The sequence below is a fragment of the Hypanus sabinus genome, chromosome 27, assembly GCF_030144855.1.
Source record: "Hypanus sabinus isolate sHypSab1 chromosome 27, sHypSab1.hap1, whole genome shotgun sequence".
NCBI classification, from domain to species: Eukaryota; Metazoa; Chordata; class Chondrichthyes; order Myliobatiformes; family Dasyatidae; genus Hypanus; species Hypanus sabinus.
Window position 1 is genome coordinate 29,070,445 of NC_082732.1, and position 17,180 is coordinate 29,087,624.

The 17,180-nt window shown below is 47.4% G+C and overlaps 1 protein-coding gene across 4 annotated transcripts in view; it reads left to right on the forward strand.

Annotated features, from left to right (window-relative positions):
• The window catches only part of ccdc187 (coiled-coil domain containing 187), a 62,957-nt gene extending 47,723 nt beyond the window's left edge, over positions 1-15,234 (forward strand). For all 4 annotated transcript variants that reach the window (XM_059952109.1, XM_059952108.1, XM_059952107.1 and 1 more), the window contains exons 7-12: positions 631-791; positions 4,777-4,839; positions 8,353-8,466; positions 12,491-12,606; positions 13,597-13,694; positions 13,841-15,234. In XM_059952109.1, the coding sequence (XP_059808092.1) occupies positions 631-791; positions 4,777-4,839; positions 8,353-8,466; positions 12,491-12,606; positions 13,597-13,694; positions 13,841-13,986 (698 nt within the window). In that variant the 3' untranslated portion in view covers positions 13,987-15,234. The remainder of the gene's footprint in view (positions 1-630; positions 792-4,776; positions 4,840-8,352; positions 8,467-12,490; positions 12,607-13,596; positions 13,695-13,840) is intronic.
• Positions 15,235-17,180: the final 1,946 nt, after the last annotated feature.

Sequence of the window (17,180 nt, forward strand, 5' to 3'; positions counted from 1 at the left end):
CATGAATCAGGATGGAGTGAGGGTGGTGTTGGGGTGCTGGCTCGGATGAACGGTGGGTGTGAGGGTCAGTAAGGACATGGCTGGGAGATAAAGACTTCTTTGGGTCAGGGCTCCAGACTGGACTTGGGAGACTTCAAACCGCCCCGCTGTGGAGTGAGCCCTCGAGGCTGGGCTTTGAGGACCCTGACCTCGGGCCCTCTGTTGGAAGTGCAGAACCTGATTTTGGCCGACTACCGTATTCAGAATGGAGTCCATGCCAAGCCACGCACACGGCGTGATTCGTGCCAGCAAGTGAGCAGTGGAATTTCCCGAGTGGCACAACCCAGCCCAGAAACCATTTCTGTCATTTCCTGGTTTGACAGAAAAACCCAGGACTGCACAACCAAGCCACCAGTCACCCCTTCAGCACCTGATGCCCTCGGTGACTCTTCCACCACTTCCCACCCAGATAATGTCCACAGGGGGATTTTGCCTGTGATACCCCCACAGTGGAACAGTCAAATTCCATTTGTGCGTGAGGAGCAGCGCGCTCTGTTGGTGATCCATAATCCTTTGCCCTACCATGCCAACACAAATCGCACGTCTGGGAGGGAGTTGGTCATTGCTTCATTTGTTTCCTCTCTTAACCAGGGAAGAAACCGTGGCGTGGACAGGAGGGGCACTCCCTGGATCGGAAGGTTGCAGAGCTGAACATCAGAGATGAGTATGGCACAGACGAGGAGCAGCTGCAGAGGGACGAGGCACTGGCCCGTCTCCTACAGGAGGAGGAGGAAGTGAGGATGATGCAGCTGGTATGTGGGATTGATTGGAGCGCTGGGGGGGGGGGGGTGGGTCCATCATTCGTGAGGGGCTAGGCTGCTCTATCACATAGTCTCTTGGATTCAAATTCACATTCTGTATCTTTCACACGTAGCCAACGACGTACAGCAAAATGCATCTCTTGCTTAACAACCAACGCAATCTAAAGGTTTACTGGGGGCAGCCGGCAAGTGCCGACACACGTTCCAGTGCCGGCATAGCACGTCCACAGTGTTCAGCAGAAAAAATGCAAGCAGCAGCGGCAACACACCAGTGAGCAAGCCCCTTTCCCCTCAGTACATTCACACGCACCTTTAACCCCAGGACCACCTCCGTCCTTCAGTCCTTGGTCCTGGTCTCTGAGCGTCAGGTCTCCAACTTCCAGTCATCAAGCAAATAGCCTTTTTATTGTCGTGAAGGCCACGTAATGTTTCCTGAGGGTTCCCTGTAACACTCCTCCAGCCCTGCTAGCATCGGCCAACAGAGCATCAGACTCGGTTCAGTGGGTAGTCGGGGCACTAGGTAAAACTCGGAATAACGCAGTTATTCAGCATGTGATAGATAGGATGAAGTGTACCCACGTGCACCGGCCAGCCTGAGAATCCTGCTGAGTCTAGTTGCAAATGGTGGGCAATCAAACAGCAGGAGGAGGTTCTAAGGACTCCCCATCCTCCGTTACCGGGCCCCGCCATCGCTGAGTAGTACCAAAATATAGAAGCACTTGTCAACAAAGTGGGCAATCTTTGCTTCCTCCTGGGCTCTTTACCACACCACTGAACCAACCTGATTTTAAATGGTTCAGTTAACTCCACGAGAGACTGCTGGTTCCTGTGAACCAGTCAATATCCCATCTATATGGAAGCCTTCTACTCTGCAGCTCCATACCTGTAGCCAAGCTTTTCCCAGTAACATTACAACACCAGCATTTTCTTAACACTGGGGAAGTTAATCTGAGTACCCCATATTAAAGGCAGTTAAAGGCAGGACAACCTAATCATTCCCCTCTCAATCCATGGCACGGTGAGGGAAGTGATTGTCGGCAATGCTGCCGGTTCACCGATGCTCAGTTTGGGCTTTGCCAGATGCCTTGGCTTCCCTCCCCCCACCCTGCCCCCACACCCACAAACTTATCAAAGTCTTGGTCTGAACATGGGCCAGGGGTCTGAATTCCAGGTGCGTGCAGAGACCGACTTCATCAAGAAGTTGCTCTCATCCAGGCAGTACTTAACTAATTTTGTGTAGTTTTTGTACTGTTTCATGTAGCACCACGGTCCTGAAAAACGTCGTCTCGTTTCTACTGTGTACTGTACCAGCAGTCATCGTTGAAATGACAATAAAAAGTGGCTCGACTTGATGTCGTCAAGGAGCTCTGCTGAATTCGATATCAGTGGATACCAAAAGCTCTACTTTCACCCAAGTGAAGACAGAACTCCTCGGCAAATGAGGAAATCGTGGATCCAGTTACACGAGGAGGCATGGAGGCTTGGGACTTGAAGTTTATTGATTAGTTTTCAGGGGATGAGAGTATTGAATACTGAGCTACGGTCAGTGAAAAGCATTCTGAAGTATTCATCTTCAATGTACAAATATTCCACAAGGATCCAATGAAACAGACTGCAGGCAAATTGGAACAGATCCAAGTCACTTCTCAGGCAGGAGTTTGTATATTTCCTCATCAGCTTCATCACAGTGGATGGAAGTGCTACTGGATGGTCATCACGGAGGCAGGTTACCACATTCTTGTTAGGCACCACATTATTTGAAGCCTGCTTGAAGCAGGTGGGTTTCTCAGACTGTCAAAGCGAGAGGTTGAAGATCTCAGTGAACTCTCCAGCCAGATGACCAGCACAGGTCTTTAGTACTTGGCCAGGTTCCCTGTCTGGGCCGGGTGCCCTCCATGGGTTCGCCCTCCTGAAGGAGGCTCTCATGTTGGCCTCAGAGACTGAAATCACAGGGTCCTCAGGGGGCTAGGGAGTTCGTAAAGGTGCCTCCATGCTTTGATTGTGAAAGCGAGCATAGAACCATTGAGCTCATCGGGGATCGAAGCCTTGTTGTCACCTCTGTCGCTTGGTTTCACTTTGTAGGAGGTGACGGCACTCAAGCCCTACCACAGCTGTCGAACATTCTTCAGTGACTCAAGTTTGGTCTGGAATTGCCACTTCACACGTGAGATGGCTTTCCGGAAATAGTATCTGAAACTCTTGCATTTAATTTAGTCACCAGACCTAAATGCCACTGATCTGCACTTTGCAGATCTCAAAGTTCATCCAAGGCTTCTGGTTGGGGAGGACTCTGACTGATCTTGTGGGGCACGCTTGCCTACAACTGTTTTAATAAACTCTGTGACGATGGTGGTGTATTTGTTCAGATCTTCTGATGAGTTCTTAAACACAATCCAGTTCATTGACTTGTAGCAACTTCATTGCCACCCCTCTGTCTCAGGTGAATCCTCTTTGTTACTCGTCTCTGGGCCGTGCTCTTTAGCCTTGGCCTGTGTGTAGGTAGGGGGAGGACAGCTGAGTGATCAGATCTCCTGAAATACAGTTTGGACATTCCTAATAATCGTGTAACATTGGTCAAGTGTGCTGGGACCTTTGTTGCTGCAGGTGACATGATGATAACAGGGCAGAGTTTTCCTCAAACAAGCCTGACTGAAGCCCCCAACAATGATTTGGAAGGCATCAGGGTAGGCTGTTTCGTGCTTGCTAATCACAGCAATCAAACTTCGAGTGCTTGTTTAGTGCCTGCTTTTGACGGTATGCCCACTGCGGTCAGGATCATGGGATAAGTAGGATGGTCGTCACTTAATCATCAAATATTCCAGGCTGGGGAAACGACGCTGGGTCCGAGCATGACAAAGTGTTTATTATGAAACCCAGAACCACATCCTCTGCCTTCTCCGAATCAGCAGCCAAGTCCATCCAGTGTACTGAGACGCCCTCAGGTCTTGCTGACAAGTCAGAGCATCTGGAGTGGGCCACCTTTCTGTGAAACACAGAACACGTCAATGGCTCATTTCCTTCCGAAACAGCAATCATGCCCTTAGGTCCTCAGTCTCGTTCTCCAAGATGCTGGGTAGAGGGAGTTTTATTCCTCGACATTTCAGCCTGGCTTGGAGATTCCCCCTCCTCCTCCCTCTCTTCCGCCCATGGCAATGTGCCTTCATTCACTTAAAGGTGCTATAACTGCATTTCTGAGATTTAAGTCCACCAAATCCTTTATAAGATTGTGAAATCGCTAGTTCATTAAGAAAGTTCAAAAGTATGTTGCTTAAAGGGAAGTTGCAGGCTGCAGATTGCAGTGAGATTGCAGAGAAAAAGTTTTTGAAGATTTGTAAGTAGCCTGGTAAATAATTCACCAGTACCATCTTGACTCTGCCCACAGAATCCGATCACTCACCCTTGACATTGGCTTTGCCACCAATTATCCTCTCTCTCAACATCTTGTAGGTCACCATTGTCCAGAAACTCAACTGGACCAGCCTCATAAGTACAATGGCCACAACAGCAGGTCAGATGTTGGATGAAGAACCCATCTTCTGAGCTGTCAAATTGCGGAGAAGTCTGATGTTATAATTACACCAGCCAGGACAAAGCAACCTGCATGATTTCCATCACACTTGCACATTAAACATTCAGTCCCCTGCCTCAGTCGGTCCATGAGACCATGTCTTGGGGTCCATAGATCCCTCGGTTAATAGTAAAGTTCCACGGCATTAAAAAAAAGAGTTGGGAGCCACTGCTTTTATCAGGAGGACAGATAGGGTCTGACCTGTATTAAGGTTTTACTGTAGACCTACGTGAGGTAGAGAAGGAAACGAGGCAGTGCTTTTTGTCAGAGTGACACTCTGACTTGAGATGGTCTATCACTGGAAGAGGGAGAGGTTTGGGTGCATTATCATACGTCCTTCATTTTCACTGCCAGTAGTTTGTCTCACTAATAAATTCAAGCTTAAATTTTTTTTAAAATGTCTTGCAGAAATCAAGGAGCCAAAAGAATCAAGAGGAGGACTTTCGCACTGCGCAGGTTGCACAGGATGAGGCAAGTCTCTCCGGGTGGGAGATATGGTTTCTCAGGACTTCCTGCACAGGGTTGGGTAGGTCGGTATAACCCAAGAGCTTGGTCAGGATGAGAAGGACTAATGTCGGGTATTAGTGAGCTGGAGTCTCATTGCCCGATGTAATCGGTGTGATGTGGCCAGGAGGGGGCAAACTCTCAGACAGCGAACCTGCCCCAGATGTTGTCCCTCAATTGTCTTAGAGTCAACAGGCCCTTTGGCCCAACTGGTCCCTGCCAGCCAAGACACCCACTTAAGCCCATCCCTCTTGCTTGTGTTTGGCCCATATTCCTCTCAACCTTTCCCATCCACACTGACTGGATCAAACATTGACTATTGTCAGAGTCGGCCAGTGAAGCTCTGACCTCCATCCAGGAGGGTACCACTGAGGTGTGCCCGGGTGGGTGGGGCATGCCCAGGCAGGGGTAGGTACTGGTCAGCTTTGAAGTGTTTCCCAGACACTGAATCTGGGATTAGCTCCTCAGAGCTCTGGGATTTCCCCCTGTGGGAGAAGGGTGTGGACTACAGCCAAGGAGCTGATAGTCTTAGCCTGATGGCTCTCTCTTTCATCCTTTCCCAGTGGTGAAACGGTAGGTGCCAGTCCTAGCACGGTGGGTAACAGTCACAGATCCGAGCCTGGCTGCAGAGGCTCAAGCACCAATCTAACTTTTACATATTTTGTGTATTTAATAAAACGCTGAGAATTGCATTCTCAGTCCTCACCTGGGACCTTTGCTCCATATCTGACCCAGCGGTTTTGATGGGATAATATGGATCATTAGTTTGTATCCAGTCCCCACACCCTAATGATCCCTGTAGACCACTGTGCAGGATTTTTAGTTTTCCACTGACGACCTGCATTTGCAGTCTTTGAATTTATTGCAGGATCCTTGTCAGAAACAGTAACTTCAACTTTTAACTAAAATCAAACTGCTGATGAAACTCACTGGGTCCAGTGGCATCTGCGGAGGCAGAGGAGTGGTCGATGATTTGGATTGAGAGCCTGCCTTTGAACTGTGTGTGTGCTGGAGTTCATAGAAACGTAGAAAACCTGCAGCTCAATACAGGCCCTTGGGCTCGCAAAGCTGTGCCGAACATGTCCTTATCTTTGAAGTTAGCTAGGGTTACTCACAGCCCTCTATTTTTCTAAGCTCCACTTACCTATCCAGGAGTCTCTTAAAAGACCCTATTGTATCCGCCTCCACCACCATTGCCGCAGTCCATTCCACGCACTCACCGCTCTCTGCGTAATTAAAATTTAAACCCTGACATCTCCTCTGTACCTGCTTCCAAGCACCTTGAAACTGTGCACTCTCATTTCAGCCCCGAGAAAAAGCCTCTGACTATCCACACAATCAGTGCCTCTCATCATCTTGTATACCTCTATCAGATCACCTCTCATCCTCCATTGCTCCAAGGAGAAAAGGCCGAGTTCTCTCAACTTATTCTCATACTTATTGGCAGATGCTCTCCAATCCAGGCAACATCTTTATAAATCTCCTCTGCACCTTTCTATGCTTTCCACATCCTTCCTGTAGTGAGGCAACCAAAATTGATCACAGTACTCCAAGTGGGGTCTGACCAGGGTCCTATATAGCTGCAACATTACCTCTTGGCTCCTAAACTCAATCCCATGATTGATGAAAGCCAATGCACCATATGCCTTCTTAACCACACAGTCAACCTGCACAGCAGCTTTGAGTGTCCTATGGACTCAGACCCCAAGATCCCTCTGATCCTCTACACTGCCAAGAGTCTTATTAATAATATATTCTGCCATCATACTTGACCTACCAAAATGAACCACCTCACTCTTATCTGGGTTGAACTCCATCTGCCACTTCTCAGCCCAGTTTTACATCCTATCAATGTTCCGCTGTAACCTCAGACAGTCCTCCACACTATCCACAAAACCCCCAACATTTGTGTCATCAGCAAATTTACTAACCCATCCCTCCACTTCCTAATCCAGGTCATTTATAAAAATCTCAAGAGTAGGGGTCCCAGAACAGATCCCTGAGGCACTCCACTGGCCACCGACCTCCACACAAAATATGACCTGTCCACAGCCACTCTTTGCCTTCTGTGAGCAAGCCAGTTCTCGATCCACAAAGCAAAGTTTGTGATGTACCTCAAAGATACAACATTTTGGAATGTGCACACATCAGCAGGGGAAGTGTTATCTAATTTTAAAAATATCTTGTTATGTATAATACACAAGGAAATGACAAAGTTCCTGCTGGTTTCAGGCATTTGGTGGCAAGTGAAACTTCCGTTAAGGGCCATAGTGACTGGGTTGTCAGAACAGTGGGCAACTTGGCTTCACAAGGTGCAAGTGCTTTGGAGAGTGCTGCAGTGGCTAGAAGTGCAGAAAGGCTGAAGCATGCTCTTTCCCGCGGGATGGACAGAACAGTCCCACAATACTGCAGTGAAGAACTGGGGAGGTTTCCTTGCTCCTGACCAATCAGCGGTAGAAGGGAAAGCAGGCTGAACTTTGTCTGAGAGACCATTTTGCCTATTAAATAGCTCACAGGCTTCCTCTGTCTGTGGTGAGATGTTTGTGCTCAATGTTTGTTTTTAATTTTGAGGGTTCTTTTCTTGTTTGCCTGCAAATGGTTTTTTCAAAAAAAAAACACATCTGTTTCTATTTTTTTATGAAGTAAATCATGCATAGCAAACAAATTCAAAATGCTGGTGGAACACAGCAGGCCAGGCAGCATCTATAGGGAGAAGCACTGTGGACGTTTCGGGTTGAGACCCTTCGTCAGGACTCAGCCCGAAAATTCGACAGTGCTTCTCCTTATAGATGCTGCCTGGCCTGCTGTGATCCACCAGCATCTTGTGTGTGTTGCTTGAATTTCCAGCATCTGCAGATTTCCTCGTGTTAGCAAGCAAATTCATAGCTGTTGAAATATTTGAGTCCATTTTGTGTTAACTGCTGCCCACTGGACAACTGGACCAGGCACCCTCTGACGGTGACATCCCACTATACTTGAGGCATGTGATGTCATCATCAAAGTGCTCAGTAACATTTTACCATCCGAGATTAGACTATCTTGATTTCTTCGCTTTTGCACATAAATAAGACATATAAATACAATATTTCTATTGAAATTAAGATGTGGTTTGAAGTATCCTCTCGGGACGTAAAAATTCCTTCTCGAGTCAGTTCAGTCTCCTGAGAACATAATTGTTATCAGCACTGACCACAGATCTAAATATTTGGCAATGAACTGGTCTCTTTGTTTGTGTGGCTTAGGGACTGTTTGCTCTAGGGTAGATTGAGTTGGCTGTCCTTTGAGACACACTCACCCCCGATCCTTCCTCACCACAGCCCTGTTTTCCACGTTATCCTAAAACCAGCTGGTTCACCCCACCCCTGTCTGGCACTGCAGCTCCCCCACCCCCGCACTCCCGTATGCAAACAGTTGCTCCTCTTGCGTTGCCTTTGTTGCCAAAAACTAAGCCCTAACCGAAACCAAATTTGTGACTTTCAGGAAATTGCCCGGTACATGCAAAGACAGGAGCTGAAAGCCCACAAGCAGTCCAAGGAGCTCAGGAGACCGTGCTCCGGAGAGAGCAACAATTCCCCAGAGAGGTGGGAGAGGCGGGTAAGGACGTCTGGCAAGAGAAATATTGAATCTGTGGAATTCAGTGGCACAAGCGGCTGTGGAGGCCAAGTCATAGGGTGTATTTAAAGCCAAGCCTGGTCCGTTCTTTATTAGTAAGGGTGAATGGTGGGACAGACTCGAAAGGATGAACAGCCGAATTCTGCTCCTATGTTTTTATGGTCTGAGGAAAAATTGTGCAGGAGTCATGGCCTGCATCATCATTCAGCACAGTCTTGCCTGTCAGCACATCTCCTATAGACTCCAGCCTTCTCCCGAAGTCTGTTGACTCCTTTTGTATCTTAAAAAAAATGCTATCTGCTTCTTGACTGTGTTCATGAACATGGCCTCTGCAGCCTCTGTGGTAGAGAATTCCACAGGTTCACTACCCTCTGAGTGAGGAAGTATCACCTCCTATCTCCACTGTTTCTAGGCTGCACAGCCAAGGGAAACATCATGCAGCCACACAGCACAGAAAAATAGGCTCTTCAGACCACCAGGCCCATTTCCAATATCAAACACCATTTACAGTAAACCTGTACGAATTCCGTTTTATTTCCCTCTTCTCCACTTTCTCATCAACTTGCTCCGGATTCTACCACCCATCCACACACCGGGGGGTTGAGGGGGTGGAATTTACTGCGGCCAATTAATCTTTGCAATGTCAGAGAAATCTAGAGCTGGAAGAGGCCCATGCCATCTCAGAAGGAACTTGCAAAGTGCTCACAGACAGTATCTGACATCTTCAAGGAGCAGTGCCTCAGAAAGGTGACTTCCATTATTAAGGACCAGGTCATGTCCTCTTCTCAGTGTTACCCTCAGGAAGGAGGTACAGAAGCCTGAAGCAACACATTCAGTGATTCAGGAACAGCTTCTTCCCCTCTGTCATCTGATTTCTAAATGGACATTGAACCTGTGAACACTACCTTTCTTTTTAAAGTAAACTTCTGTTTTGCACTTAAAAAAATATATATAATTTAAACTGTAATTGATTTACTTTTTTTTCTTTCTATATTATCGTGCATTGCATTGAACTGCTGCTAAGTTAGCAAATTTCACGACACATGCCGGTGATATTAAACCTGATTCCGATCTGGAGTCAGCATTGAACCTGGTGCTGTGAAGTAGAGACTCTACTAACTCTACTATTGTGCTAACCCCCCCCCCCCACCACGCCCCCACATCCAGTCCATCAAACCCTGTGAAAATTCTATACATTTCAATGAGGTCTTCTCTCATTCTTCCAAAGTACAAGGCTAGTCAATCCCATCCTTCCTCATTAGGCAAGCCCACCTTGTTGTAGTCCATCTGGTGAGTTCCCCTGATGGCAGCTACCTAGCAAAGATTGAACCTGCGCACACAACACTCCCAAGTGTGGTCTCACGGAGACCCAGTTGAGTTATGTAAAACACATTGCGCCTGTACTCCAAGCCTCTTGACCGTCAAATTATTTGCTTTCAGTGGCTGGTGTACAAAGACATGCAGATCCCTTTTGAGTGTCAACATTTCTACATCTATCTCCATTAAATTAATACTCTGTCTGTTTTTTTTGCTGCCATCATGAATAATTCCATATGCATCCATGCTGCACTGCATTTAATCTTCCATTCACTCAAATTTATCTAAAGCACCTTGAGGCTCTTTCTGTATTCCTCACAAATCACACATCCACCCACCTTGTGTCAAAAGTAAATTTAGAAACATTGGGTTCCTTCAGCCCAGTCTCTGATTTTTGTGGTTAATAATTGAGGCGCAACAGTGATCTCTGTGCACTCTGGGGGAAAAAATACATACTTCCCCTGTTGTTTCCTGTGTACACCCATTTTTTAAATCCCTGCTAGGATATTGACCCCAATCCCTTTTATACTTTTTATCTGGGACTTCAGAGGCCTTCTGATCACCACAACCACAGGTTCTCCCTTACCTGTTCTATCAGTTACATTTTCAAAGAAAACTCCAGTAAGTTTATCAAACATCATTCCCCTTGCATGAATCCAACCTTCTTTAATTCTCTCGGTACTTTCTGGCTGCTTTGTTATCACATGTGTTGTGATAGATTGCGGCAGTTCCACCGGTACCATTGCCAGCTAATAGGTCTATACTTTTCGGTTTTCTCTCCCATCCTCTTTAAACACTGCGATTATATTTGCCACTCTCCAGCCTGCAGGAACCATTGCATAATTAATAGAATTTGGGAAGACAACAACCAATACGTCCATTATTCCCTCTTTCATGGCTCTGGGATGCAGAAAATCAGGTCCAGGGGATTTCTTGGTTTTCTGCTGCTGTGTATTTGGCACTGTTGTGTTCTGACCAACACACTCAAAATGCTGGAGGAACTCAGCAGGCCAGGCAGCTTCTATGGGGGAAAAAAGTACAGTCGACGTTTTGGGCCGAAACCCTCTGGCAGGACTGGAGAAAAAAAGCTGAGGAGTAGATTTATAAGGTGGGAGGAAGGGGAGAGAGAAACACCAGGTGGCAGGTGAAAGCTGGAGGGGGGAGGGATGAATTAAAGAGCTTAGAAGTTGATTGATGAAAGAGACAGAAGGCCATGGAAGAAAGAAAAGGTGGGGAGGAGCACCAGAGGGAGGTGATGGGCAGGCATGGAGATAAGGTGAGGGAGGGAAAAGGTGATGGGAAATGGTGAGGGGTGGGGTGGAGGGCATTACCAGAAGCTGGAGAAATCGATGTTGGAGGCTACCCAAACAGAACATAAGGTGTTATTCCTCCAACCTAAGTGTTGCCTCATCATGACAGTAGAGGAGGCCATAGATAGATGTATTGGAATGGGAAGTGGAATTAAAATGGTGACCACTGAGAGATCTTGCTTGTTCTGGTGGATGGAGTGAAGGTGCTCGGCCAGGCGTTCTCCCAATCCACGTCAGGTCTCACCGATACACAGGGGGCCACACCAGGAGCACTGAACACAGTAAATGGCCCCAACAGACTCACAGGTGAAGTGTTGCCTCAACTGGAAGGACCATTCGGGGCCTGAATGGTAGTGAGGGAGGAAGTGTAGGGGCAGGTGAAGCACTTGTTCCACTTGCAAGGATAAGTGCCAGGAGGGAGATCAGTGGAGAGGGGCGACTGGACAAGGGAGTCGCGTAGAGAACGATCCCTGCAGAAAGTGGGGGGAGAGAGAGATGCGCTTGGGTGGTGGGAAGCTGTTAGAGTTGGTGGAAGTTTCAGAGAATTATGAGCAGGACACGGAAGCTGGTGGGGACAAGATCTCGTGAGGATGAGAGGAACCCTATTCCTGGTAGGGTGGTAGGAGGATGGGTAAGAGCAGATATATGTGAAATGGAAGAGATGCAGTTGGGGCAGCATTGATGGTGGAGGATGGGAAGTCCCTTTCTTTGAAAAAGGAGGACATCTCCTGTGTTCTAGAATGTAAAGTCTTGTCCTGAGGGCAGATGCCGTGGAGATGGAGGAATTGGGAAAAGGGGATAATGTTTTTACAAGCAGCAGGGTGGGACAAGGTGTAGTCAAGATAGCTGTGGGAGTCTGTGGGTTTGTAATAGACATTGGTGGATAAGCTGTCTCTGGAGATAGAGAGAGTGAGATCAAGATAGGGAAGGGAATTGTCAGAAATGGACCAGGTGAATTTGAAGATAGGGTGGAAGTTGGAGGCAAAGTGGATTGTCGATGAGTTCAGAATGGGTGCAGGAAGCAGCACCAATGCAGTCATCGATGTAGCATAGGAAAAGTGCGAACAGTCACCAGTCTTGGCTTGGAACATAGACTGTTCCAACAAACAGACAGACCTAGCTGGGACCCATACGAGTGCCCCTTGTTGGCTAAAGAGATGGATGAACTCAGTTCACCCGAAGGCCTGAAGCTGAATGGATTGTCTCCTCAGTGACTGGGATCTAGACATTTCCTGTAACTCCATATGGAGTGTGGGTGTTCAGCCAGAAACTCCCTTCATCTGTGCAGCTACTTTAAAGATGAAATGGTTGGGGGAATGAGAGTTGAAATTGGGCTGTGTTGCTGAAACGGTTTTGACCCGATCACCTTCATCCTTTAGAGTCGAACGGGCTTCTCTCGCCAGGAGCGGCTGAATTCAGAAGGATTCCCATCTCCCAGTGGTGGGCAGAGTCCAGAGCGAGGGTCATCACCAGCAGAGCAGCTGACACAGTCGAGGTACACACTCGCGTGAGTGGGGGAGTGACTCCAGTCGCCATCGCACTAAAAGGGAGTTTGTGTGTCGAGTAATGTAAGGGGTGATATTGTTCATAAGAGAAACTGTTCTACTTAATTCACAAATGCTGTCATTGAGTTGTGTTCACTTTAAGGGACTGTCTGACATAATGACGTCAGTGTCAGGTTTGGTTTGTTTGTAATGGAAGGAAAGGGCAGTGGCTTTTGTTAAGCGCATAAAGTGACTCTCGCGTGTTTTATTCACACGATCCTACATGTGAATGTCCTCCGTTTCATCGCAGACTTTTGCTCCTGAATGCCTCTCTTGAGGACTATTCCAAGTTACCTACAACGATGTAAACCTGGAGCTTGCAGTTACTGAGAACTAACTGGGTGCAGTGGCTCCAGTGTTAGAATGAATGGAGCCTCCACCTTGCCCTGAATACCACCCATGGCATCTGTATTACAGCGGAGACCAACTCACCTACCAAGATAGTGAATGCTGAGAGAGTGTTTCCAATAGTGGGTGAGGCTAGGACCAGAGGGCACAGCCTTGGAATGCAGGGACAGAGATGAGGAATTCCTTTAGTCCGAGTGTGGTGGATCTGTGGAATTCACCTCTGTGGAGGAAAAGTCATGGATACATTTAAAGCAGAGGTTGCTAGGTTCTTGCTGAGTAGGGGTGTCAGTGGTTACAGGGAGAAGGCAGGAAATGAGATTGAGGGATAATAAATCAGCCATGATAGAATAGCAGAATAGAGACTTGAAATGGTCTTGTATTTGTCCCATAGAAGAGTCAGAAGTTGTGTATCTTCATCTGTCATCTTTAAATGAAATAAACGGTTCCACCTACAGAGTGAATGAGAGATCTGTCAGTCTAAATATAGCCAGTGCTATACACCCACAGTTTCCACAGCGACATTGCATTTTTAGATCTATTCATCAGTGTCTCAAATTAAATTTTTAAAGCTTTTTTTAAACATTTTGCTGTAGGTATCTGTTTCCAAGAAATATCGCTGAAGAGATAGATCCAACCTTTAAAACCAAAAATGCCAAGTGTTCGCCCGAGACGGTCCATCCAGTTCCACCAGGTAACATCTTACAGGGCAAGAGCTGTACATCTAAATCAGTCCTGCCTCTCGGGCCAACTCCAGCCACTTGCAGCTTTTCCAATATCCTCTGTATTGACGCCTTCCCGCTGGCTAAACAGAAACTTCTGCTCTTCCCCCTGCCACAGGGTTGCCTCACTCCCAGGCCGTGCCACCAGACGGTTTCTACGACTACCTGGACGAGCCCCCATTTGTGCCACCGACTCGGCGGCAGGAAGAGAGGTTGACGAGACAGAAATCAAAGGAGAAGAGGGAAGGGTGTAAGCAGCAGTAAGAGAGGCCCACTCTGTGCCCCGGGCCAAAAAGCTGCTCTGTTCCGAGAAGACAGTGTGTATATATAAATATACATGTGCGCTGACACACACTTCTCTCTTTGTATAAACTTCAGGTTTCTGTTCCACACTTTGCTCGAAGCTCTCCAACTAGCTGCGTTTATGCCTCTGGAGTCTGAGGCTGTCCTGAATCGCTTGTCTCACTGATGTCTATAGATCTGCACCTATAGGCTCTGGTCCATTAACCCAGAGATAGCAAAAATCAGCAGGCATTCTGACTCTGGTAGTAATCTGTTGCCCTTTAGCGTCAGTGAGGGGAGCCAGGGGTATGTGGGGGGGGGGGGTTGTTTCCCCAGGGGAAAGAACCAGCTGAAGTTTGAGCGGCTAGCAACATGGAAATGGTAATTGGTGAGACCAAAAGGTGTGAATTTATGTGCCCCTTCCTCATCCTTTCTGTTCACATGAGTCAAACAGGCTGCGTGCCCCTGGTCCTGACGGAAGTGCTTGCTGTAACTGTGTCCTGTAAGCAGTGCCCATAGTTGAGAGTGAGAGCTGAGGGAAGGGTGGCCATTTTCTTACCTCTGGCCTTGAGCCCTCCTGGATGAGGTAATGCCCCGCCCCCTCCCCATAACTTTCCTCGCGGCTCTCGAGTACGGATGGGTATGATGGATGCCAGGAGCAGGGACAAGCTGAAGATCCTCCCAGCCTTGTCGCCCAGCGACAGTGCCCCGACTTGCCAACAGAGGCCGCACCAATGCGGACAAGCCATTGCCAACTCGTGCCTGCTGCTCTCCACTGGAGAAGTGCCCCTAACTTTGTACAGACCCTCAGTGAGTGACCTGCCACATCACCTTCTCTATCACAATCCAAAGAAGCTGGCCCCAAGGGCTGAACATTCCAGTCATTTAATAAAGTTAGAACGTCTATCTCGATCGTTATTCTGGACATTGAAAGAGAGCTGTAATCTGTATAGGGCCTGTGCTGGGTTTGTCCCGGGGTGTTTGATGGGATCAGCTAGGGAGAATTTTGCTTTTTACCCAGCCTCTGTTTCTAAGCCCGGGAACGGTTCAAAAAAACGTAAATTGCTTTGCAGGATATCTCACTGCCTGTATTTGCAGCTACTGCATTTATTTATTTAACTGTTACCTTTAACCTGTAAGTTGGCTCATTGTGCCAGCGTTTGAAGTGGCATCTCAAATGTCCAAGTTTTGTATTATTAGTAGGACCAATAAAGAGTTTGTAGATCTGTACACATTCTAACGGGCAGAATTCTGTCTAATTCAATAATGTCTTGGTACATGTGGTGTATCAGGATATGTCACACTCCATGCTGACATTTTAAGAACAAATCTATATTATTTTTTGTGCCAGGTTAACATTGCATGCCTTAATGCTATCCAAGTGACTATCTGGTGAGTGCAGTGGGAGAGTTGGCCCAGAGGCCATTCACTGGGGCTCCTTCTGTTCTCTGCACTCGCATCTTTGAAGCAGCAGGCTGAATTGCCCCTCAGTGATGAGGGGAGAAGAGATCAGTTCAACAGCAGGCCCCCTCAGGATTTCTCTGGTACTACTAAGACTTCCCGAGGTGTCAGATGACTTTGAAGGTCGAGAAGTCCGATAATTAGATTTCCTGAAATCACAATTGCCTCATCCACCTGGATGCTCTGTCCTGTTCTTTTCATTTTTGGACTACCACTGACCAGGGGCAGTAAGTGTGAGACTTCACCCTGCCAGCGGCTGGTTGGTGAAGCCAGTTACCAAACAAAAAGCAGTTAATGTTGTTTACCGGAAGTGCTGTCTTTGTCAGAGTGGGTACCGAAGGCTACCTGGTCATTGGACCATTGATCACCTGGCATTGATCTCGTTGGGTAGAGATCTGTATTCGTTGACCCTAGGCCTCTCTCTGTCTACCCAAACCTTTCAAGTTTAGGACTCACTTTCCCTTTCTTGAGCTGCAGACTCCAAGGCCCCTGACTGTTGTCACCATAGGAACCATCTCCATGGATACTCACTGCAGCCAAGAACCCCCACTCAAAGCTGCAGCCTGTGATCACCACGGAAAATTCTTAGATTTAAAAGGGCAGTTTTAGGGAAAGTTCCATGACTGGCACTGCTGCTACTTGAGTTTCTGTTTTTAAAAAGAAATGCCAATGTTTATCCTTTTTATCTCAAAATGCGTAGAAAATCCCCACCGAGCACATTGACTCGCCTTGCTGTCAGAATTCTTCCCCAGCTCTCTAAGGTTCAGAATCAGGCTCCTTGAATTTCCTCTCTTTTAGTATTCTTTTAAAATCTCATTTTCCTCCATCCCCCCCCCCCCCAAAGTGCATTCCCATCGTGGTTTGTGCGGTTATCAATATAATTCCCAGTGCTAGGACATGTTTTCTCCTTCTCTGTTAGAGCTTCACAAAATGGCTGACTCAAGGTTTGCTGGACGGACAGTCAAAGAAAACATCCCTGGATGAGGGAAGAAGTCACTTGCCCAGTGTGCCTAATGGTGTTCTCTCATTTCAGCACCTATCCTCAAAGATGGGGCATTTCTCAAGAAGAGGACTACTATTTTATGGTCTTCCAAGAATGAGTCACAAGTGTCTAGCTCCAGTTTTCTCAGCAGATGATCTTCACATGAACGGGTAACTCAGCATTGAAGTGACTCATTTACCAACTGCAGTCACGTGCACTGACATTCCAACCTGTGGCCTGTTGCTCACGTTTTTGCTGACAGCCCAGTCCATGACCTATTGGCCATATCCATTGTCCTCCAGCCAGACATGCTCGATCCCATAGGGTAGCTGGAGACACAAGTACCTGTCGATGCTGCAGTCTGGTGCTACAAGCAATCTGCTGGAAGAGCAGCAACTATGGGGTGGAAAGGACTTGTCGATGTTTTAGGTTGAAACCCAGTGCCCAGACAGACCCCCCACTGAGTCCTATAGACAGGTTTTTTTTGTTGTTCAATCTGTCTAAAATAGATACACTTTCTTAAAAATAGATACACTTTCTTGGCTCATTTTATTTTAATGTCCTGTCCAGAGGGCTTTCCTGATAATCTGGTGAATGACCTGCCCTAAGGCTAATTCCCAACCCTGGGTTGTAGACTCTACATTGAGCTGGATCTCAAGCACAAATTTGCCCAGGGCAGCTCAGGAACGACAAGTTGCCTCCTTCCTTCTAAAACTTCCATTTGCCTCCAGAG